Source organism: Schistocerca nitens, chromosome 1 (genome assembly GCF_023898315.1).
Source record: "Schistocerca nitens isolate TAMUIC-IGC-003100 chromosome 1, iqSchNite1.1, whole genome shotgun sequence".
NCBI lineage: Eukaryota > Metazoa > Arthropoda > Insecta > Orthoptera > Acrididae > Schistocerca > Schistocerca nitens.
Genome location: NC_064614.1, coordinates 949,927,537 through 949,949,747, shown reverse-complemented (window position 1 = coordinate 949,949,747; position 22,211 = coordinate 949,927,537). Strand labels below are relative to the sequence as shown.

Sequence of the window (22,211 nt, the reverse complement as noted above, 5' to 3'; positions counted from 1 at the left end):
GATAAAACCCACCCTCACAGATAAAACGTAAAACTAAATTAGCCAATGAGGTGTTGTCAGCTAAAATTAATGGCAAATAGTCCAGTAACTGTAGAGTCCATCGCAGGGCAGCCACAGAAGGGCAGCTCACCAAGAAATGGGCCACTGTCAGCAGGGCGCCACACTGACGCTGAAGTGAGTCATCACAGCGAAGGAGGTAGCCCTGTTTCACCCAAGCGTGGCCAATGCGGAGCCGGCAGAGAACCACAGAGTCCCTGCGAGAGGTTCGTATGGAGGACTGCCACACATTCATAGTCTCCTTAATGACATGAAGTTTATTGTGCATGCTGAGGTTATGCCATTTCGTCTTCCAAAGACGCAAAACCTTGCGGTGTAGTACTGAACGCAAGTCAATTGCAAAGAACTCCATAAGCGGTTTCCGCGTAGCCTGTTTGGCCAGAATGTTGGCAAGTTCATTGCCTGGGATTTTGATCTGACCTGGGGTCGAGACAAACACAACTGAATGGCTGGATCATTCCAGAGCATAGATAAACTCCTGGATGGTTTCTACCAAAGGATGACGAGGGCAGCACTGGTCGACAGCTTGTCAGCTGCTCAAGGAGTCGGTACACAGAAGAAAGGACGCCCCAGGGCATGAACGGACGTGTTCAAGAGCACGAGATGTAGCCACCAGCTTGGCAGTGAAAACACTGCAGCCATTGGGCAAGGAATGCTGTTCAATATGTCCTCCATGGACATATGCAAAGCCAACATGATCATCAGCCATCAAGCCGTCGGTGTAAACCACTTTGTGACCTCGGTACATGTCAAGAACCGAGAGGAAGTGGCAGCAGAGAACTGCGGGGTTAAATGAGTCCTTAGGGCCAAGTGAAAGGTCCATGCGAAGTTGCAGCCTAGGTGTACACCATGCAGGTGTACGTGAATGGACCTTAAGTATAGGTGGTAATGGCAAGGACTCCAGATTAGAAAGAAGGGATCGGACACGAACTGCAATTGGAAGCCCTGACCTGGGCCACCGATGCAGGAGATGAACTGCTGTGGGTGGGAAAAGGAGATGGTGATTTGGATGTGCAGGAGAACTACGAACATGTGCAATGTAACCAGCCAGCAGTTGTGCACCCCTAACCTGCAATGGAGGGACTCTGGCCTCCACCAGGACACTTGTCACCAGCCTCGGCCTAAATGCTCCTGTCGCCAGATGAATGCCACAGTGGTGCACTGGGTTGAGTAAATGGAAAGCTGAGGATGGTGCCGAACCACAAACCAGACTCCCATAGTCAAGGCGGGATTGACCAATGGCTCTGTAGAGCTGCAGCAGTGTAGACCAATCTGCACCTCAGTTGGTGTTGCTCAGGCAGCGGAGGACATTGAGGTGCTGCCAGCACTTCCGCTTACGCTGATGAACTTGAGGAAGCCAAGTCAATCGCGTGTCAAAAACCAGTCCTAAGAATCAATATGTCTCCACTACAGTGAGTGGATCATCATCATTAAGGTAATGTTCTGGATATGGGTGAACAGTACGACGCTGACAGAAGTGCATAACACATGATTTTGCGCCCGAAAATGGAAATCGTGGGCTAGAGCCCATGACTGTGCCTTGCGGATGACTCCCTGCAGGAGCCGCTCAGCAATACCAGTACTGGTGGAGCAGTACGAAACGCAGAAGTCGTCTGCATACAGAGAAGGTGAGACGGCCGGCCCTACAGCTGCTGCTACACCATTAATGGTCACTAAAAATAGAGAGAGGCCCAATACAGAGCTCTGCAGGACCCCATTCTTCTGGATATGGGGGGTAACTATGTGAGGCACCAATTTGGACATGAAAAGTATGAAGCGACAGGAAATTTTGGATAAAAGTTGGTAGCGGGCCTCTGAGACCTCTCTTGTATAATGTGGCAAGGATATGATGTCGCCAGGTGGTGTCATACACTTTTCATAACTCAAAAAAAGACGGCAACCAAGTGTTGGCGTCTGGAAAAGGCTGTTCTGATAGCAAACTCGAGGGACATAAGATTATCAGCGGTAGAGTGACACTGGCACAAGCTGCCATGACATGGAACCAGAAGGACACGTGACTCCAGGACCCAACCCAACCGCTGACACACCATACGTTCCAGAAGCTTACAAAGAACGTTGGTGAGGCTGATGGGCTGATAGCTATCCACGTTAAGTGGGTTTTTACCAGTTTTGAGCACCTGAGTGATGGTGCTCTCCCGCCATTAAGATGGCAACACACCATTGCACCAGATCCATTTGAAGATGAGGAGATGTCACTTGCAGTCAGACGAGAGATGTTTAATCATCTGACTGTGGATCCGATCTGGCCCAGGAGCTGTGTCAGGGCAATGCGCAAGGGCACTGAGGAGCTCCCACTCCGTAAATGGGGCGTTATAGGCTTCACTGTGGCGTGTAGTGAACGAGAGGACTTTCCCTTCCAGCCGCCGTTTGACAGTGCGAAAGGCTGTGAGGTAATTCTCCAATGCAGAGGCTCGAGCATAGTGCTCAGCAATCATGTTTGTGTCGGTAGAGAACACGCCATTTACGTTAACACCAGGAACACCTGTTGGGGTCTGGTACCTGAGAACACATTCGATCTTTGCCCAGACTTGGGAAGGTGGCGTATGGCACCCAATGGCCAAGACATCTCTCTCCCAACACTCCTGCTTCCGTCATTTCATAAGTTGGCAAACGCGGGCACTGAGCTATTTAAAGGCTATGAGGTGCTCCTGCGAAGGGTGCTGCTTATGCCGCTGTCTAGCTTGCAGAGGCTCCTTAATTGCCTCAGCGACTTCCAGTGAGCACCAAAGGACTGCCTATCACCGGGGGCACCCTAAAGAGCAAGGGATCATCTTTTCTGCCACAGTTGTTGTAGTCACCTGCTCAACCATCACATCGAAGTTAGCATGTGGGGGAGAGTCAACGGTGACAGCAGAGGTGAAAGTTTCCCAGTTCACCTTGTTTAAAGCCCATCTGGGCAGGTGTCCATGGGCTTGACACCGGGGCAGTGACAGTAAGATGGGGAAGTGGTCACTACCATACAGGTCGTCATGTGCTCTCCAGTGGATAGATGGGAGAAGTCCTGGGCTGCGAAGTGATAAATCAATGCCCGAGTAACTATCATGAGCCACACTGAAATGTGTGGTGGCCCCAGTATTTAAGAGGTAGAGGTCGAATTGAGGCAGTAAAGTTTTGACATCTCTGCCTCGGCCAGTAAGGACGGTGCCACCCCATAAGGGGTTATGGGCGTTAAAATCTCCTAAAATAGGAAAAGCGTAGGGAGTTGATCGATCAGTGCAGTTAATACATTCAGGGATAAGGCACCATCTGGAATAAGATATACATTGCAGACAGTTATTTCCTGTGTCGTCCTTATTCTGACAGCCACAGCTTCAAGTGGCGTTTGAAGGGGCACAGTTTCACTGCAGACTAAGTTTAGGACATAAACGCAAACTCCACCTGACACTCAATTATAGTCGCTATGGTTCCTGTAGTATCCCTTATAGCTGCAGAGGGCAGGGGTCCGCCTTGCCGGAAACCAGGTTTCCTGGAGGGCAATGCAGAAATTAGGTGTAAAGCTTAACAGTTGCCGTAACTCAGCCAGGCGGTGGAAAAAACTGCCGCAATTCCACTGGAGGAAGACGTCATCGTGAGACTGGGAAGACATGGAACATTAAATAAGGCTGTTTACACCTCAGGGTCACCTGCAGGTCCACAGACTTTTTGCCTGAGCAGTCTATATCCATTGTGTGTGAGGGTCCGGTGAAATCTAGGTCATCAGCGGATGCCAGAATCTCCACTTCATCCGCAGACGCAGAGACCGCAATTCCCTTGGTCTTGTGGACCTCCTTTTTGGATTTCTCTCCCTGTTCCTCGGGTTTCCCTGGCTGGGAGAACTTCACTGATTCAGTCTCCGGGACTGAAGATGAGTATGAAGCCCTACAACCAGCTGCTTTTGGGCTCTTCAGCCACTGGCAGGTGTCATCTTTCCCACTAGCAGAAACCTGGGAAGGGAGTGACCGAAGGCACCCCTTCCTAGCGAGAGGAGCCAAAGAAGACTTACGCTTCTCCGGCTCGGAAGTGGGGACTGATATCCCCGATGGTCGGGGGATGGGAGGGAGGGGGTGGGCAGGTGCTGCTCCTGAAGTATGTGGTGCGGGAGCAACAGGGAAGGAAATGCCCCCCCCCCCCCCCCCATCAAGGGAGCAGGCGTAATCTTCTGGTTCTGAGAGGCAACAGGAATGCGTCGAACTCATGGGGCGACAACTGTTCTTGCGGCGGCGGCGTAAGAGGTGGTCATAGCCACAGGATGTAGGTGCTCAAATTTCCTCTTAGCCGCAGAGTAGGTCAGTTGGTCCAGGGTCTTATATTCCATGAGTTTCCTCTCTTTGTGTAAAATCCTGCAGTCTGCCGAGCAAGGTGAAATATGCTCTCCGCAGTTGACACAGATGGGAGGCGGGCCACATGGAGTATTGGACGCCCACAATCTCGACATGTAACTCTGGAGGTACAGCGGGAATACATATGGCCAAACTTCCAGCACTTAAAGCATCGCATCGGGGGAAGGGATATATGACTTGACGTCACAGCGGCAGATCATCAACTTGGCCTACATTGGCAATGTGTCACCCTCTAAGGCCAAGATGAAGGCACCGATGGCAACCTGATTATCACTCTGACCCCGATGGACGCGCCGGATGAAATGGACACCTCACCGCCCAAAACTGGCGCGCAGCTCGTTGTCAGACTGCAACAAAAGGTCCCTGTGGAATATAATACCCTGGACCATATTTAAGCTCTTATGGGGTGTGATGGTAACAGAAACCTCCCCAACTTGTCACAAGCGAGTAATGCCCGTGACTGGGCAGATGATGCTGTTTTTATCAGAAATGACCCACAGCGCATCTTGGACAAGCCCTCCACCTCCCCAAACTTGTCCTCCAAATGCTCCACAAAAAACTGAGGCTTCATGGACATGAAAGATTCCCCATCAACTCTCGTACAAACAAGGTACCAGGGCGAATGAACTTCACTGCCATCCTTAGCCAGTCATTCCTCCCACGGTGTGGCCACGGAGGGGGACAATTTGGGGTCATATTTCTTAGCACTGAAGTTAGGCTTTACCCACTTAGAGACTGCTGGCGGCGGACCACCAGCAAGAGATGACGTACTTCGCTTCATGGCATGTCACCCGCCCTGATGCTACCCACTCTGACCAAGGGGCCTCTCCACGGGCACAACGCAGCCTCAGCAAGGACCACCTGGCAGGATGGCCACTGCCGAAAGTCCTGATGCCCCAAGGAAGTGGGCATCTACTCCATGGCATACTTGGTGAGTTAATGGCACAGGTATCAGCAGAGCGATCCCTGAGTTGTCAAGGGGCTACAACTAACATGGTACATGGTGGCCCCACCACAACGGACTGGTTACCGTGCTGGATATGAGGTGCAAAGAAGTCCATGGTCATTGTCAGCACAGAAAGCGACACTGCATAGTGGAGAATGCACCCAGGAAGGTGTCCTCGCCCAAGCAATGGAGAATGAGCGGGACTGCAATGCGACAACGAGAAAGTGGGCTAAACATCTCAATGCACAATGGATGCAATGCACCACATAAGGCGGCCTTCCCCAATTTGCTCGCTGTTCGAACATTTAGAAAGATGGAGGTCAAACCCGACAGGAGCCAACACATAAAGGCCAAAACGTGTGAGATTCCTTTTAGTTGCATCTTATGACAGGCAGGAATACCCTCAGACCTGGAGGGGGATCTAAAATAAGTCTGAGCCTCCAGAGAAGCCAAGGTGCAAAATCTGCTGCCACTGCAATGTAAAATATGAAGACCAGCCACACCCATTTCTAGAAGGCAATCCTATGCACGAATCCAATAGGTCCTCGTTGTCGGTTGCAAAAAAGCCTTTTCAGTGGAGTCTGAGCAACAGTATAGTAGGCAGGTGTGTAGTGTGTGGACAAGGTTTTATACGCCTCGTGCACCATAAGTAGAGTTGCCTGACGTGAAGTGATGGTTCACCAGCCTCTGCAAAGAGGCTTGATATAGGGCCTGTTCTGAATACCCTGGAGGCCAAACAAATCCCTTCATGATGCACTCAAAATTGAGCTGAGATTGCAAAAATGACAGTCTGCTCCCCATGTACAGTGGCTAAGACATTAAGACATTGTAAAATACTTAAAGCATTAAGTGACCGCGTTTCAGATTCTTAAGATGTGGTAACCATGTAAGCTTAAAGTTAAATCTGAGCCCCAGAAACTTCACTGTGTCTTAAACAGTAAGGACAGTGTCCCTCATCCTCAACTCGCGAAAGTTTAAAATTATGCGGTTGCAGCTGCCATCAGATTGCCACATTGTGTACCATGATTCATCACTCCACACACAGTTTTTCCACTGTTCAATTGTCCAGTGTTTACACTCCCAGCCAGGTGTCGTTCGGCAATTACCAGCGTGATGTGTGGCTTATGAGCAGCCACTCAACCACGAAATCCACCTTTTCTCACCTCCCACCTAACTGTCATAGTATTTGCAGTGGATCCTGATGCAGTTTGGAGTTACTGTGTGATGGTCATGATAGATGTCTGCCTATTAGACATTATGACCCTCTTCAACTGCTGGCAGTCTCTGTCAGTCAACAGGTGAGGTCGGCCTGTACACTTTTGTGCTGTACATGCCCCTTCACAGTTCCACTTCACTATCACATCGAAAACAGTGGACCTAGGGATGTTTAGGAGTGTGGAAATCTCGAGCACAGACGTATGACATAAATGACACCCAATCACCTGACCACATTCGAAGTCCGTAAGTTCTGTGAAGTGCCCCATTCCACACTCTCACAATGTCTAATAACTACTGAAGTTGCTGATACGGAGTGTCTGGCAGTAGGTGGCAGCAAATGCACCTAATATGAAAAATGCTTGTTTTTGGGTTGTCCGGATACTTTTGATCACATAGTACTGCCAAACTTGTCTGTGCACTGTTATACAGTTATTAAATTTAACAGTTTTCAACAGTGTTTTGTCCTGTTTACGATGAAATAACTATTTAATAAAATTTTTGAAACGTTCGTTCACTGCGTTTTTTAGAGTTTTCTGTGTGTACAAGTCTTTAGTAAATTTGGTGAGGTAGTTTTTGGCTTACATTTCTTATTGTTTCTAGTGAAATATTTCAGTAAAATTTTTATTCACTGTTTTAATTTCACGGAGTGTTCCAGTGGCCACTTGAATTTTTGGTTTTAGCTAATAAATTTTGTGATGTTTTGTTGGTATCAGTATTAGTTTAGTAGTATTAATGAAGTCATTGCTTTCTTAGTAGAGAGAGAATTTAGAGACTGCTACTGTTAGTTCTATAAATAGTTCTACTGGTGTAACTGAACTCTAATAATGTAGACATTTTGTTTTTTCAGTAATTGTAAAATTTTACCATGAGTGAGAAGTGTTGGCTCTGTCGTATGTTTGTGAGTAATGGGTTATGGTGTGGGATTTGCTCAAAGTATTTTCATTGTCGGGGGGGGGGGGGGGGGCAATGGGGAAGCCAGGGAGCATTCTAGTGAGATACTCTTGTGGGAATGCAGACATAAGTTGACAGAAGAGCGTACGATCTGTGCCCTGCAGATGCAGTTACAATACACGAAGGAGGAACTAGATACGTGGAGGAGGGTGAAGGGTGCTGGGGAATGGGAACTGGCAGTTGGCAAGAAGGCAGCTAAGAGGAGGATGTATTCAGACAGTTGTACTTTGCGTATATGCAATACATTTGACCAGCTGTCAAGAGTCGAGTGGAGAGGAGCTTTTGTAGCTGTAGGTGTAGTAAACATGCAGCAGTCCTTAGAAATTAGGAGACAAATCAGTTGCGAAGTGTAACAGAAAGAAGAAGGTTCTGCTGCTAGGGAGTTCGCATGGTAGAGGTGTCGGCCAGCAGTTGCAGGAAGTGTTGGGGAGTGAGTACCAGGTCACTAGCATTGTGCAGGGTTGGCTCTGGTGATGACAGCATACGGGAGTTATGTAGGAATTTTACAAAGGAGGATCACTTAGTGATAGCAGGTGGAGCAGGGAATAGGCTTGATAGGGACGGAGAATATGATATAGGTGGTGACATGGGAAAGATAGCTATTCAAACTGGTGGCATTAAATGTGCATTTCGTGCAACTGTTTCAGTGTCATAATTGGCCTCATCTTAATGCAGCTGTTAGGCATGTTAACGTGGGGCTGGAAGCGCACTGATGGCAGAGGGCATGAGCCACATTGCAGTGGTGCCAGCTGAGTCTATCAGTAGATCAGGTTTCACTAGGCATGGCCTGCACCTCAATAGGTATGGGAAGGGGAGGCTGTCAAAGCTTACACATGACAGTATAGTGGGTTGTGGTGGGATCACTCGTGGACAAATTCCTGTAGTAGTTGGTGTTAGAGCTGCACCTTCTTTAGAACAAAGTCAGCTGATAGGTATACCTGCTTAAAGGAAGTCCCGCTAACTACGGAATCACCTTCGGAGGACGTCATGTTTCGAAGTAGGGAAGGGTTAGCTTATTTCATCAAAATATAAGAGGTATCAGGGATTAAGTTAGTGAACTGCTTGTAGATGTTGACTCCCAAATTATTAGTATATCGGAGCACCACTTAAATAATTTGACAATTTAGATGCTTCTTTTACCAGGATACAGATTGGCTGGCTGTTTTTTAAGGAGTTCCTTGCAGAGTGTATGTAAAAAAACTGTATTCCGTTTGAGTCTGTAGACGTATCACAGCACTGCACTGAACAGATATCTGAATGCTAAGGAGGGGCAGTTGAATTTAGTGAGACTTAGCTTCTAATTGTTGTTGTTTATAGGCCCCCTAACTCTGACTTCAGAGCATTTCTGCTGAAGCTACATAGGGTTCTTGATTCACTTTACAGGTAGTACCAGAAACTAGTTATATGTGGTGACTTCATGTACTTGAACAGGTGTCACATAAAATTAAAAACTATGTAGGAAAGCTAATCCATCGGTAATAGAGAGTTTTTCAAACCTTGTCAAGGAACAAGAGTGGCAGTATATTTTTAGTGCCGGTAACATAGATGACAAATACAGGGTGATTCAAAAAGAATACCACAACTTAAGGAATTTAAAACTCTGCAACGACAAAAGGCAGAGCTAAGCACTATCTGTCGGCGAATTAAGGGAGCTATAAAGTTTCATTTAGTTGTACATTTGTTCGCTTGAGGCGCTGTTGACTAGGCGTCAGCGTCAGTTGATGCTAAGATGGCGACCGCTCAACAGAAAGCTTTTTGTATTATTGAGTACGGCAGAAGTGAATCGACGACAGTTGTTCAGCGTGCATTTCGAATGAAGTATGGTGTTAAACCTCCTGATAGGTGGTGTATTAAACGTTGGTATAAACAGTTTACAGAGAATGGGTGTTTGTGCAAAGGGAAAAGTTCTGGACGGCCGAGAACGAGTGATGAAAATGTAGCACGCATCCAGCAAGCATTTGTTCGCAGCCCAGGAAAATCGACTCGCAGAGCTAGCAGAGAGCTGCAAATTCCACAATCAACTGTATGGAGAGTCCTACGAAAAAGGTTAGTTATGAAACCTGAACGTCAACTACCCGAGGCGATGGATCGGCCGCCAGGCAGCCCGTGACAGAGCACTTCATCACTGGCCCCCAAGAAGCCCTGATCTTACCCCCTGCGATTTTTTCTTATGGGGGTATGTTAAGGATATGGTGTTTCGGCCACCTCTCCCAGCCACCATTGATGATTTGAAACGAGAAATAACAGCAGCTATCCAAACTGTTACGCCTGATATACTACAGAGAGTGTGGAACGAGTTGGAGTATCGGGTTGATATTGCTCGTGTGTCTGGACGGGGCCATATTGAACATCTCTGAACTTGTTTTTGAGTGAAAAAAAAAAACCTTTTTAAATACTCTTTGTAATGATGTATAACAGAAGGTTATATTATGTTTCTTTCATTAAATACACATTTTTAAAGTTGTGGTATTCTTTTTGAATCACCCTGTATAATGCTTTCCTTCACACAATTCTCATGCTATTTGAGTGCCGCTTTCCATTAGAACATTCTGAAGCGAGTACTAGCAGTAAAAGGCAGCCTGGGTGGCTGACTAGTGGGATAAAGATATTATGTAGTACAAAGCAGCAATTATATCAAAATGTTAGAAGTAGTCACAATCAAGCTACAGTAGCCCATTACAAACAGTATTGTAAGGTGCTTAAAAATGTTAAAAGGAAAGCGAGTATGCAGTTGCAAACAGAATAGCTAATTTACAGGATAAAATTAAAACCATATGGTCAGTTTTGAAGGATGTGTGTGGTCAGCAGCACAAGGTTGACGATAGGAAGTCAGTCTGTAGTCAAAATATTTCTGTTACTGATATATCAGATATACGTACAGTATTTAACAGTCATTTTCTGAGCATTTCTGGTGAACTAAATAAAAATTTAGTTTCTACAGGGAATCATATAACTCCCTTGGCCAATGCCTTTCCAAGATTGATGTCTAAAATACTCCTCTGTGATATACACAAGAGGGAGATTGAGTCAATAATTAAATTACTGAAGGCTAAGGACTCTCGTGGATACGATGGAGTGCCTAGCAGAATATTAAAGTACCGAGCGGCACATGTTAGCCCTATACTTAGCCATATTTGTAATTTTTCCTTTAGGAATAGTCTGTTTCCTGAACAATTAAAGTACTCAGTAGTATAAAAAGGGAGAAAGGGCTAATGCAGACAATTTTAGACCTATTTCTATGCCATCAGTGTTTGCTGAAGTTATTGAAACGGCTGTGATGTAAGGATAATTGATCATTTTATATCACATAATTTGCTATCAAATTTACAGTTCGGCTTTAGAAGTGGTCTAACTACTGAAAATTCTACATTCTCTTTTCCCTGTGAGGTACTGGATGGATCAAGCAAAAGGTTTCGAATGCCAGGTATATTTTTTGATTTAACTAAGGCGTTTCACTGTATTGATCACAAAATATTGCTCCAGAAGATGGCCCATTATGGAATACGGGGAGTAGCTCAAAATTGGTTCACCTCTTACTTTAATAAGACAGAAAAAGGTCATTATTCACAGTGTTGAGAATGGCTGTGATGTGATGGGGGGTCAGAGTGGGGTACAGTCAAATGGGAGGTGCCCCAGGGATCAGTTCCTTATTTATATAAATGATATGACATTACTGGTAACCCTAAAATATTTCTGCTTGCTGATGACACTAGCTTGGTAGTGAAGGATGTTATTTGCAACACTGGCTCGTTTTCAAATAGTGCTGTTCATGACATAAGTTCATGGCTTGTAGAAAATAAACTAATACTAAAACACAATAAGACTCACGTTTTACTGTTTTTAGCACACAATTCTGCAAAACCCAACATTTTAATTTCACAGAATTGGCATATTATTAGTGAAACTAAACAGTTCAAATTTCTAGGGGTTCAGAGACTTAATGCTGCCATTTTTACTATTTGAATGGTATCTGAAGTATGTGATCATTTGACACAAAAATCAGTCTACTTTGCTTATTTTCATTCGCTTATGTCGTATGGTATTATATTCTGGGGTAACTCTTCCCTTTCTGAAAGGATATTTTGGCTCAGAAACGGGCGGTTCGGACAATAACTAGTGAAAGTTCGCGAACCTCATCGATCCCTGTTCACTAGCCTGGGTATTTTGACATTGGCTTCTCACACCCACTCACTCTTTACAGTCGTTCCTTGTTAACAATATCAGCTTAACCCAAATATAATGAACTTTTACTCGGTTAATACTCAGCAGGAATCCAACCTGCATCTGGATCAGACTTAACCCTTGAGCAGGAAGGTATGCAATATACTGCTGTATCCATTTCCAATAAGCTAGCAGAAGAATTCAAAAATCTTAGCAGCAAGCCACAAGCTATCAAATCAATACTGAAGAGTTTCCTCATGGATCACTCCTTCTATTCCGTTGAGGAGTTCCTCGAAAACTTAAGCTGATTCTTATGTTATATTGTTGATTGATTTTACTTAAACATATGGCTTTACTTCCTTTGGGTTCATAAATATTTTATTTTTATCTGTTATTACTTTTACGTTGTAATTATGTGCTGGTACGTTCCACGACCTCTGAGATTTGCTCCTCAGTTTGGTCCTACGGAACTTGATGTGTAAATAAAATACAATAATAAACTTCTTGGTGTAAAACTTAAAGCCATTCTTCTGCACCCATTCATCCAAATGTCGAAGAGTTAGTTGCAACTGACGTGTTGTTGTTGCGAGGCTTGAAGAAGAGCAAAACACAAAGAAATCATCCAGAAATAAGGAACACTGGACAGAACTTTGCACTATGGATATAATGCTATTAATAGCTACGGCAAAGACAGTCACACTTTAAATGCTACATTGAGGTACACCGTTCTCCTGCTTAAAGTGATCAGATAGGATGTCACCGACTCCGTATCTAAAATACTATGGCGAGAGGAAGAACTGGATAAAAATGGGAAGACAACCACAAAAACACCATTCGCGAAGCGGCTCCAGTACAAGCTGCCTCCAAGTAGTATCACATTCCATCTCAGCGTCAAAAAGTACACCTAAAAGGTGATTCCAGTGTAGGATAGCCTGTTGTATAGCTGCCTCCAGGAAAGCAAGGTTATCAGAGGTGAAGCGATACTTCCTGAACCCACACTGAAAGTGATTAAGGAGTTGTCTGGATTCTAAGACCCAGACAAGGTGGCGGTTGACCATCTACTCCAAGGTCTTCCCCATGCAGCTAGTGAGGACAACACTATGGTAACTACTTGGGCACATACAATCTTTTCCAGGTTTTAAAGGAGGAATTAAAGTTGCCTCACGCCACGAGTCAGGAAAGTGGCCTGATGTCCAAACGTCATTAAAAAGGAGGATATCTTTGTTTCACCTTGTGAAGTGCTGCAGCATACCGTAGTGGATTCTGTCACGATCAAGAGATGTGTCACGAGCTGCAGACAATGCAGAATCCAGCTCCCATGTGGAAAATGGACAGTTGTGATCTTCATCAGAGGTGGACCGGGAGTCCAAACTACACCTCTCTCCAACCACTCTACGGCACTGGACTGACTGGCTATTACAGTAACTGTGGCAAAATACGCCGCCATAGTCTGGGCAATGTCTTGCAGATTGGTTTGGAGAGTATCTTTCCCGATTTCAGCAGCCATGGGGGCACTTGACTCTTCTCCCAGAAATACTCCTGATGGTCTCCCACACAACAGAATTTTCAGTGGAACGATTAATGGCATTCAGGAACTGTTGCCGTGACCTCTTCTTGCTCTCTCTTCAGTAACGCTTTGCCCTCGCCACCTGAAAGGCTGCAAGAGTCTCTGGAGTTGGCCGATACTTGAACCTACCCTGAGCCACATGCCTAGTCCTAATTGCAGAATGGCATTCGCCACTCCACCAAGGGACAGGTTGCATTGTCTGTTATCTCGTGGACTGTGGAATGGATGCTGCACAAAGTTCAAACCAGGCCAGCTGGCTATAAATCATCCACTTGACTCAACTGAGCACCCATCGCAGTGGTTTCCTTTTGGGTTCCACCCCATCTGGCAGGTGAATCCAGATCAGGAAGTGATCACTTCCGTGCAAGTCATTGACCACTTCTTACTGAGCAGTGTGAGCAAGAGCTGGAGAGCAAAGTGAGGGCAGAGAACGATCCATTGCTGTGTAGAAGTGAGTGCTCTGTCCTGCATTTAGCAAGTATGCACATGACAAGACAAGCCTCTCAATTTCTCTACCCATGGGGTAGGTAGTTGCAGAGCCCCAAAGAACACTGTGTGCATTAAAATCATCACAGAGGATGAAGGTGCAGGGGAGCTGTATAATAAGGTCGGTTAGGGCCTCTCTACCAAGTGCATCATGTGGGGGCAAGTAAAGGGAACAAATCATCAATGGATGATGCACGTGCACAGACATGGGAACTACTACTAAAGTAGTTGTAAGGGAGAGAGGCAAGGAGTGATAGTTGGTACTGACAAAAATACCTATCCTTCCTCTAGCTATCTCTCCACTCAGGTTGTCCTTTTTGTGGAGTACATAGGCTCGTAGCTTAGGGGTGTCTCCTGGAGACACAGACACAGTGCTCTACCCTGAGATAGTAGACGAAGTTCCTCCACATGTGTCCTGAACCCCTACAAGTTCCACTGTAGGATGGGAGCCATTCCGTCAATGTGGTTTTAATTTACCCCTATGTTTGCACCACAGAGGTGAAACACTTTTAGAGCGCGGGGGAGTAGAGGGGCTGCCTGGATCCAAGGCATCTAACTCCACGCTGTCCTCCTCGTCAGTCAGACATGAAAGAATGACGGCCGATGGTGCTTGGGATAGCTTTTGACCCAAACGTCTCGAACCTTTCCCTGTACCCTGTCCCTTCGAGGATGAGGGGGAAGGGAGGTGGTGAGAGGCACTCTGCTTGTTGTGTGCCTTCTTGACACTCAGTACAGCACTGTTGCTGGTCTTTTCTGTGGCGTGTGCTTGGGTTGCTTTATCCTTAGTCATTTTGTCTTGGCATGTACACATGCTGGTGGTGTATCATTGTACACTGGACAACATCTGCGTCGAGGCGTCGACCTTAGGAGCAGGTTTCTGCGCAGTGGATGCATAAAAAGTGGTAAAGACAGGAGGTTTCATCGTCTTATATTCCTTTTTGGCTTCAGCATAGGGGATCCGCTTGGTGACATTTAGTGCCTAAATTTTTCGTTCCTCTGCAAAAACAGGGCAGTCTTGGCTCCAGACTGGGTAGCTCCCAGAGGAGTTAACACAGACTGTTCCAGATGAACAGTCAATCCCAGCTTCATGGGCTGCCTTTCCACTTTTTCCACAGATCGCTTCATCCTCCAACTCAGCATTGTGTGGCATTTATAGCACCGCATAGGATTAGGTACGTAAAGCCTAACCCTAAGTTGGAGGAAACTTGCCATGATGTGATCAGGAGAATTAAAGGTCACAATGATGGTGGCAGTCTTCTCAATTTCTCCAGTGTTCCTATGCCTCCTTTGATCTACGTCCACTATCCCTTGTAATGCTCATTCCTGTTTAAGTTCGGCTATGTTGATATCCATAATGTCTGAGCAGCTAGGGAAACAAGGGTCCACTCTGACAGGGCCCCCTTTGCCTCAGTAAGCCTTACCTGAGGAGCGGCAGGTTGTGTGTAGGTTGCCTGCCAATGACTGTTCCACCTAAACAGCCATGCATCTCATCAGCGGTCAAGCTGCGGTCCCCATTCCCTGTGACACCATTCCACTGCTGTGCTGTACAGTGGTCGTTGAAGCATGCCCAGAGCTTACAGTAACAGGAGACTGGCAGTGCTTACCAGTCCCCAGCTCGGGAACCTCAGGGTTGTCAAGCCCATACTCACCAAATGAATGAAGAGCACAGCAGGAAATGTGAGAGGTCAAAGTGCTTGCAAGGATGCAATTTTGTTTCTTGGAGGCAGAATACAAGGGGACACTGATCTTCCAAGAGCAGCCACAATTCCTACTTATGGGATTCTTTCTTTTCTTTCTTTTGCTTGTGCAGTTTTTCCTGTGGATATGCAGGGTTGGCATGGTTAATCGGATGTGGCAATGTTAGTTGAAGGGGTAGCCGGATGCCCTTCCTGCCGCCACCCCGTACCCCCCGGGAAGGAATTAGTGTACCCTAACTGCTACTAGTGTAATCCATGGAATAGTGCGAAAGTGTTCAGATGTCTGGGAGCCGTTTAACTGAGGCGTAACGTGGGGACCAGCCCGGTATTCACCTAGGGGGATGTGGAAAACCGCCTAAAAACCACATCCAGGCTGGCCGGCACACCGGCCCTCGTCATTAATCCGCCGGGCGGATTCGATCCGGGGCCAGCGCGCCTACCCGAATCCAGGAAGCAGCGCGTTAGCGTGCTCGGCTAACCTGGCAGGTAATTCCTCCTTATGGGATGTAATGCCGCAAACATTCCATTAGAGGAGAGTAATAATCTGGGAAGGGGAAGAGGGAACAAATGAAGGCACTTGGCAGCTGCTGAGTGTCAGCCTTAAAGGAATCGCTGCTATACGGTGCAAAGGTTTGAGGATCCTGTTCCACGACATCGACAGAGGGGTCAGTATTCTCTCTGGATCAGCCTGGAAATTTATGGGCAGGAAACAGTAGATGGTGTGCACCGACAAAATAGAGGTCGGCCAGGTGAGGGTATCACGTGGTGACACTGGTTAAGAGGATCTCCGAGTTAGGGAAGGAGAGGGCCATTTGTCTTTGATTTCTTAAAGCCTTTGTGGTTGCAGATGAAGACTCAGATATTTGTTGGCTGGAGAGACATAACAAGTCTTTGTGGGAGTGTTCCTTTTGTCCTTTCTGGCCTCCCAGTTCTGAAGCAGTTGATGCCAGGAGGAAATGGACAGAGAAAGCAGAAGGAGGAAATGGACAGGGAGAGAGGACACAACGAAGTTGAGAGAGAGGGGAGAAGACGATAGACATAGAGAGAGCGAATGAGGAGATGGAGAGAAAAGGGGAAACAAAGATGGAAAGAAAAAGTTGGGATGAGATGATCCACAGTGAGAGGGGGAGGAGGGAAAGGCAGGAAGTGACAGAGAGAGGGGAAAGGCAGGAGGTGATGGGAAGAGCGGCGAGGAGGACATGGACAGAGAACCGGGGAGAAGAGATTAGGACATACATCCAGTTTCCATGTGTGTTAGAAATGTGTATGCATTCTCTTTTCTTTCTTTTCCATTTAACCAGACTGAGCCCCAACAACACGTGGCTAGTGTCAGTTAATTTGGAAATAAAACCAATCAAAACATTAAAAAAAATTAACTCTGACCTGCCATTCCGTAGTTAATGTATGTATTAATGAACACTTACGAATTTTAAGAAAAGATCAAAGCCTGAAGATAAATGGCAAAGAAAATAAGAAAGCTTAAATATTTCTTATATTAAGATACATTAGATTAAGATCAGGTTTTAGTTCCTTGGGAGTTAATCACAGACAGATTTTAATTGGACATTTATGTTTAAGACAAAGAGATATGAGTAAGAAAGACACTAAATATTTATGAAAAGAAAACGAGGAAAGTAATTTCATGGTATTTCAGCAATATATCTATACTGAAATCTATCTTTGTTATTTTAATTTGTAAGTAACAAAAGCAGTGTGTGTGTGTGTGTGTGTGTGGGGGGGGGGGGGGGAGTAAAGGGAGGAATGGGGTAAAAATTGTATTGGTAGGCCGAAGGTGGTTCAGATGCATTTACATTAGTTAACCAGATATTTGAGCAGGATAGATTATACTGGACAGCTGCACCACACCAATGTTGGACTGAATACCACCACCACCACCACCACCACCACCACAACCGCTGCACCCTACTACTCTAGTAATACTACATCATTATGTACAGCACATGTTTAACTATGAGTACCTATGTGAACGGATAGATTGTTACGCGCATAAAGATGACAAACAGGCACAACATAAAGACTTATACAGAGAGCTCTCAGCCAAAGTCTTTGATGTGTGCACATCAACCTAGAGGTCATCGATCCCCTCTGCCGTACAGTTTGCCTATATAGCACGCACCGAAGACGAGGCACGGGAAGAGATAGTGAACACAGAGCCACTAGGAGGCATGAGTCGCGCCTGCACTGTGTTTGTAAGCATGCTGGGCAGCAGTAAAAGCTGGCAACGTGTAGAACTGAGACAGACTCAAGAGTCCCGTCAACCAATGAACGTCAGAATCACCAACATAAAAAGCTGTGCAATTATTGCAGCAGAGCTGGTGAATTACACAGCTGCTCTCTAATGCCACGATAAGCCTATGTCAGGGCTGGAATAGAAAGTGCTGGGTGGTGGATTGGGCAGATCTTGCCTCTGAGTCTTCCACAGGAACATGATCTCAAATCCACAGCAGTCATGGGTACCCATAAGGCAACCTCCTATGTCAACCTGTTTATGGGCCACCCACAGGAAACCTTCCTACACTCCCAAAAGTCCAAACCCATGGTTTGGTACAGGTCCACTGATATATTCATGATCTGGACTCAGGGCCACAACACTCCTCTTTTTCTGGCAATGTCAACACCTTTTTTCCTATCTGCTTCACCTGATCCTCCTCAACCCAGCATGGAACTTACCACCTCCTCTCTGAGGGTGCCACCCACACTTCTGTCCTTATTAAACCCACTAACCACCAATAGTGCCTCCATTTCAAAAGTTACCCTCCTTTCCACATAAAAAAATTCCTCCCATATTGCTTAGCCACCGCAGGACAGCTTATCTGCAGTGACAGAAGATCCTGTACATAGTATTCTGAAGGTCTCATAGAGCTCTTCACAAACAGGCGCTGTTCTCCAGATGTAGTCCACAAACCGATTTCCTGTGCCATGCTCCACATATTCCAAATATTCCCACCACTGCCAAGAATAAGCTACAAACGAGTGCCTCTTTGGTCACCCAATACCACGCTGGACTGGAACAATTGAACCATATCCTTTGTCAGGGCTTTGATTATCTATCATCATGCTCTGAAAAAGGACATCCTATCCAAGATCCTTCCCCATAGTACTCATTATTTTTTAAAATTTTTTAAATATTAATTGTTGTTTGTTTAATTTAGGTATTTCATTTTTCACAGTGTTCCATTGCCCAGACAACATCCACAACATCCTAGTCCATCCCTATGCCACTCCCCGTCCTAACCCCTTCTCACAAGGATCATGTTCCTGTGAAGACCAGGTGCAGGACCTGCCTAATCCACCCATCCAGTACTTCCTATTCCACTCCTGTCATAGACTTACCCATCCCATCAGGGACTGAGCCACCTATGAAAAGTCATGTCATGTCACGTCAGCTCTGCTGCAACAACTGCACTGATTTTAATATTAGTCTGAGTACCAACCAGATGTCCACCAGGATGAATGGCATCAGCCAAATCGGCCAAGAGCAAAATAGACCACAAGCTGCACAACATGCAGCTTAACATAACCCACTTTATTTCAATGGCTACTTTACAACTTTGACCATCCAGATCCTCCCTTTTACCACCAGATTCTCTGAATTGTGCAGATGGGAGTTATCCCTGCAAAACGTTCTCAACTCCTGATAGTATCCCATCTCAAACTTACGGCGACCTACTGCCCCCACACCTCCCATCCAACAGTTTCTGCCCCCGAGTCTTGAAACCTCCACCCAGTTCACATCACCTTTCACTGAAAAGGCTCCAATATTTTTGCTTTCTCTGCTCCTATCCTTTTCCCCTCTCTGGTTCCTCTCTTCCTCCCTTCCCCACAGCCTCCTGACACTGCACCTGGCAGACTTGTCCCACTGCCACCTAGTCCCTGCACATTCTGACAGGCAGCACTGACTCCTCTCCCCTACTACAAGTACCCTGCCATCCAGATTGCTGCTTTCGTTCATGTGCGTAAGGGGTGTGTGTGTGTGTGTGTGTGTGTGTGTGTGTGTGTGTGTGTGTGTGTGTGTGCGCGCACGCATGTTTTCTTTTCTGAAGGTGGTTTTGTAGAAAGCTCAATGAGTAACAGTCTTTTCATTGTGCCTATCTGTAACTCAATGATTCGTCATTACAGGGATTAGCAATCTATCCTTTTCATAATATAGTTCATATTCCAATGTGAACTTTCCACTGTTTGAGCTCTAAATGGCTTATAAATGAAAAATTTTGGTCATACCACTTCTTTTGTATTGGTACTGACAGCAACAACAGTGTAGTTTTACCTGCAGGGGACTAACAAGATGTAATTGGATAAAATGTCTTATTTTATACATGGGCAGCACGCAATCCACTTCACATGTATAATGTGGTAGTTCAGAGAATAAAGTAGTAGTAGCTTTCTAGCATTAAATACTTTTGTCTTGAGAGAAGATTAAATGACCTTGTCCTATTTTCTAGATAAGGACTTCTGAGAGCTACTATAACATAATCACAACTCATGCTTTGAAAAGCAGTTTTAAGACATTTTGTGAAAGAAACATTGACCACTATACACAAAAGCCATACAATAATCTCTTACAAATCTGCCCATATTTAAAATGTTATAAAGCAACAATGTCACAGAAAATGATAAGCACAATATAATCACAATACCAAACAAAGCTTAAAAATATTAATTACTTACCCACATATGTCATTCACTAGTCCCAAATTAAGCCTATTTAAGGAATCTATGACTTCTGGCATATCAGTGCTACTGTTGCCATTGATAATGTCTTTGTTTTCATTAATTGAAAAAATATTATCACAGCTTGCAAGATTTTTTAATTCTAGCTTCTCCCTATTGCTGCAGTCCTTAGAACAGACAGCGGAACAATCTGATTCATAAACTGCACTGCTACTGCATGATCTATCTGGATCCACATTTTCAACAGCAGAATCATAGTTGCTGTTGTCATCATCACCATCTTTCGCACCATCCAGATGTTGCAAAGGGCCTGGATATTCCAAATCTTCACAAAAATTTGGAATGATGTTAGTTATTTTCTGTGAAAAATGAAATACCTAAATTAAACAAACAACAATTAATATTTAAAAAATTTTAAAAAATAATGAGTACTATGGGGAAAATAGAACAGCTCACAAAAGGTATTAAGTCAGCTTTTTCAATACTATCATAAAGTTTTATATAATAACGAAAATCCTCCATAGAATGCTAACAACTATACCACTACAGTACACGTGAAGCACTGAGCAGCAGACAAACAATTTTTGTTCCAGTCACATTTAGAGCACAGCAATGACCACACTTCCAAGTTAACAAATTAATTGTTCACTTTCATACAGGGATAAATTCCTGTATGCCGGAAATGAAGTCTGGTACGTTTTGTGCACTTATTATACCTCTGAATTGTTGAGCAGGGAATATTACTTTGTAGAGAACATTTGAAGAAACGTTTTCAGTTGAGATTGTCAATTTTTCCCCAGTTGCAATACATACTTACCATTTACTGCTTCAATCTGTTGATATCTCTAGCAGCATGCCTTTTTTTCCAGTTTCCAATAAATTTTAATTCGGTCATAATGCAGTTGTTTCTAACTTCTGAGCACATTGTTCGAGTTCTCTCTTAGTTTTATCTGAGATGGAATCTAACACTACCCTTCAGAAATGTATCTCCATTCAGAATTTCATATTCTTCGACCATCTCTTTCAGACATGTTCTGATTTCTTGGAGCTATTTGCTCTAGGGAAATTCTCACAGCTGACATCTTCAAGAATTCTTTTTCATATACCCCTGCCCCCTCGCATTCAAATCAGATAGCCATTTAACTTCATTGTAATACGAGGTTTTTTTTTTTTGCATTTAGCTATTTCATTTTCCTCCAGATATATTTGTTACTCCAATTCCTGTGTTCATCACTGTGTTTTACTGACCACAGTATTTTTTTAGGATTTTTCCTCTTTCTTTACCCTGTTTTCTACTACTTAGTCTTAGTGAAATCCAGGCATTTGGCTGCATACAAAGGTTCAGGTTTTACTGCAGTAATATAATACTGTAAATTGAGAGGAGAGAGTTCTTTTATCATTCACATATTTAGTTAACTGATGGGGCATTTACATCATCTTTGCTCTGAGTTTACTAGCCTACCCGTCACAGCTGTTTTTCTGTGGTAACTCACTAAGATGCTTTAAACCTACTGAGTCAATTTTTCAGTAATCTATACTCAAGAAATTTGGAGCTTGTTTTTATATTTGCCATATATTTAATTTTTGCATAATATTTTTGAACGACTCTTTCCTGCCATTACTGTATTTTCAGAATGTTAATTTTTCTTGTTGCCACTGCTGTGTCTCCAGACAGTATTGCAACACTGAGGGCAAAAACTAAACACTGACTTAAGTTAGTTTGTTGATCACAGACCTATTGCATCTGGTCATTTACTCCAGTCTTTCTGAGCTGTTCTTCCCATTCTCAAATCAACTTTCCAAGAATACAATTGAACAGAATAATGGATTACACCAGCTTTTGTCTAACAACTGTTCACACATTCAATACTTCTGATACCTATCCAAAAAGTTAACTTTAGATTTTGCGTTTACTAGTGTTTGTTGAATTATGTATGTTGTTTTACCATCCACACCAAACTCTTCCAATACTTGGAACAGAGATGTTCTATGAAAGTGCTGGCAGGTCGATACACACACAAACAAACACAAACATACACACAAAATTCAAGCTTTTGCAACCAACGGTTGCTTCGTCAGGAAAGAGGGAAGGAGAG

At 44.7% G+C, this 22,211-nt stretch overlaps 1 protein-coding gene across 2 annotated transcripts in view; it reads right to left on the bottom strand.

Annotated features, from left to right (window-relative positions):
* LOC126194579 (PAS domain-containing serine/threonine-protein kinase) overlaps positions 1 to 22,211 on the bottom strand; it is a 246,348-nt gene that overhangs the window by 76,704 nt on the left and 147,433 nt on the right. For both annotated transcript variants that reach the window (XM_049932777.1, XM_049932776.1), the window contains exon 11: positions 20,113 to 20,474. In XM_049932777.1, the coding sequence (XP_049788734.1) occupies positions 20,113 to 20,474 (362 nt within the window). The remainder of the gene's footprint in view (positions 1 to 20,112; positions 20,475 to 22,211) is intronic.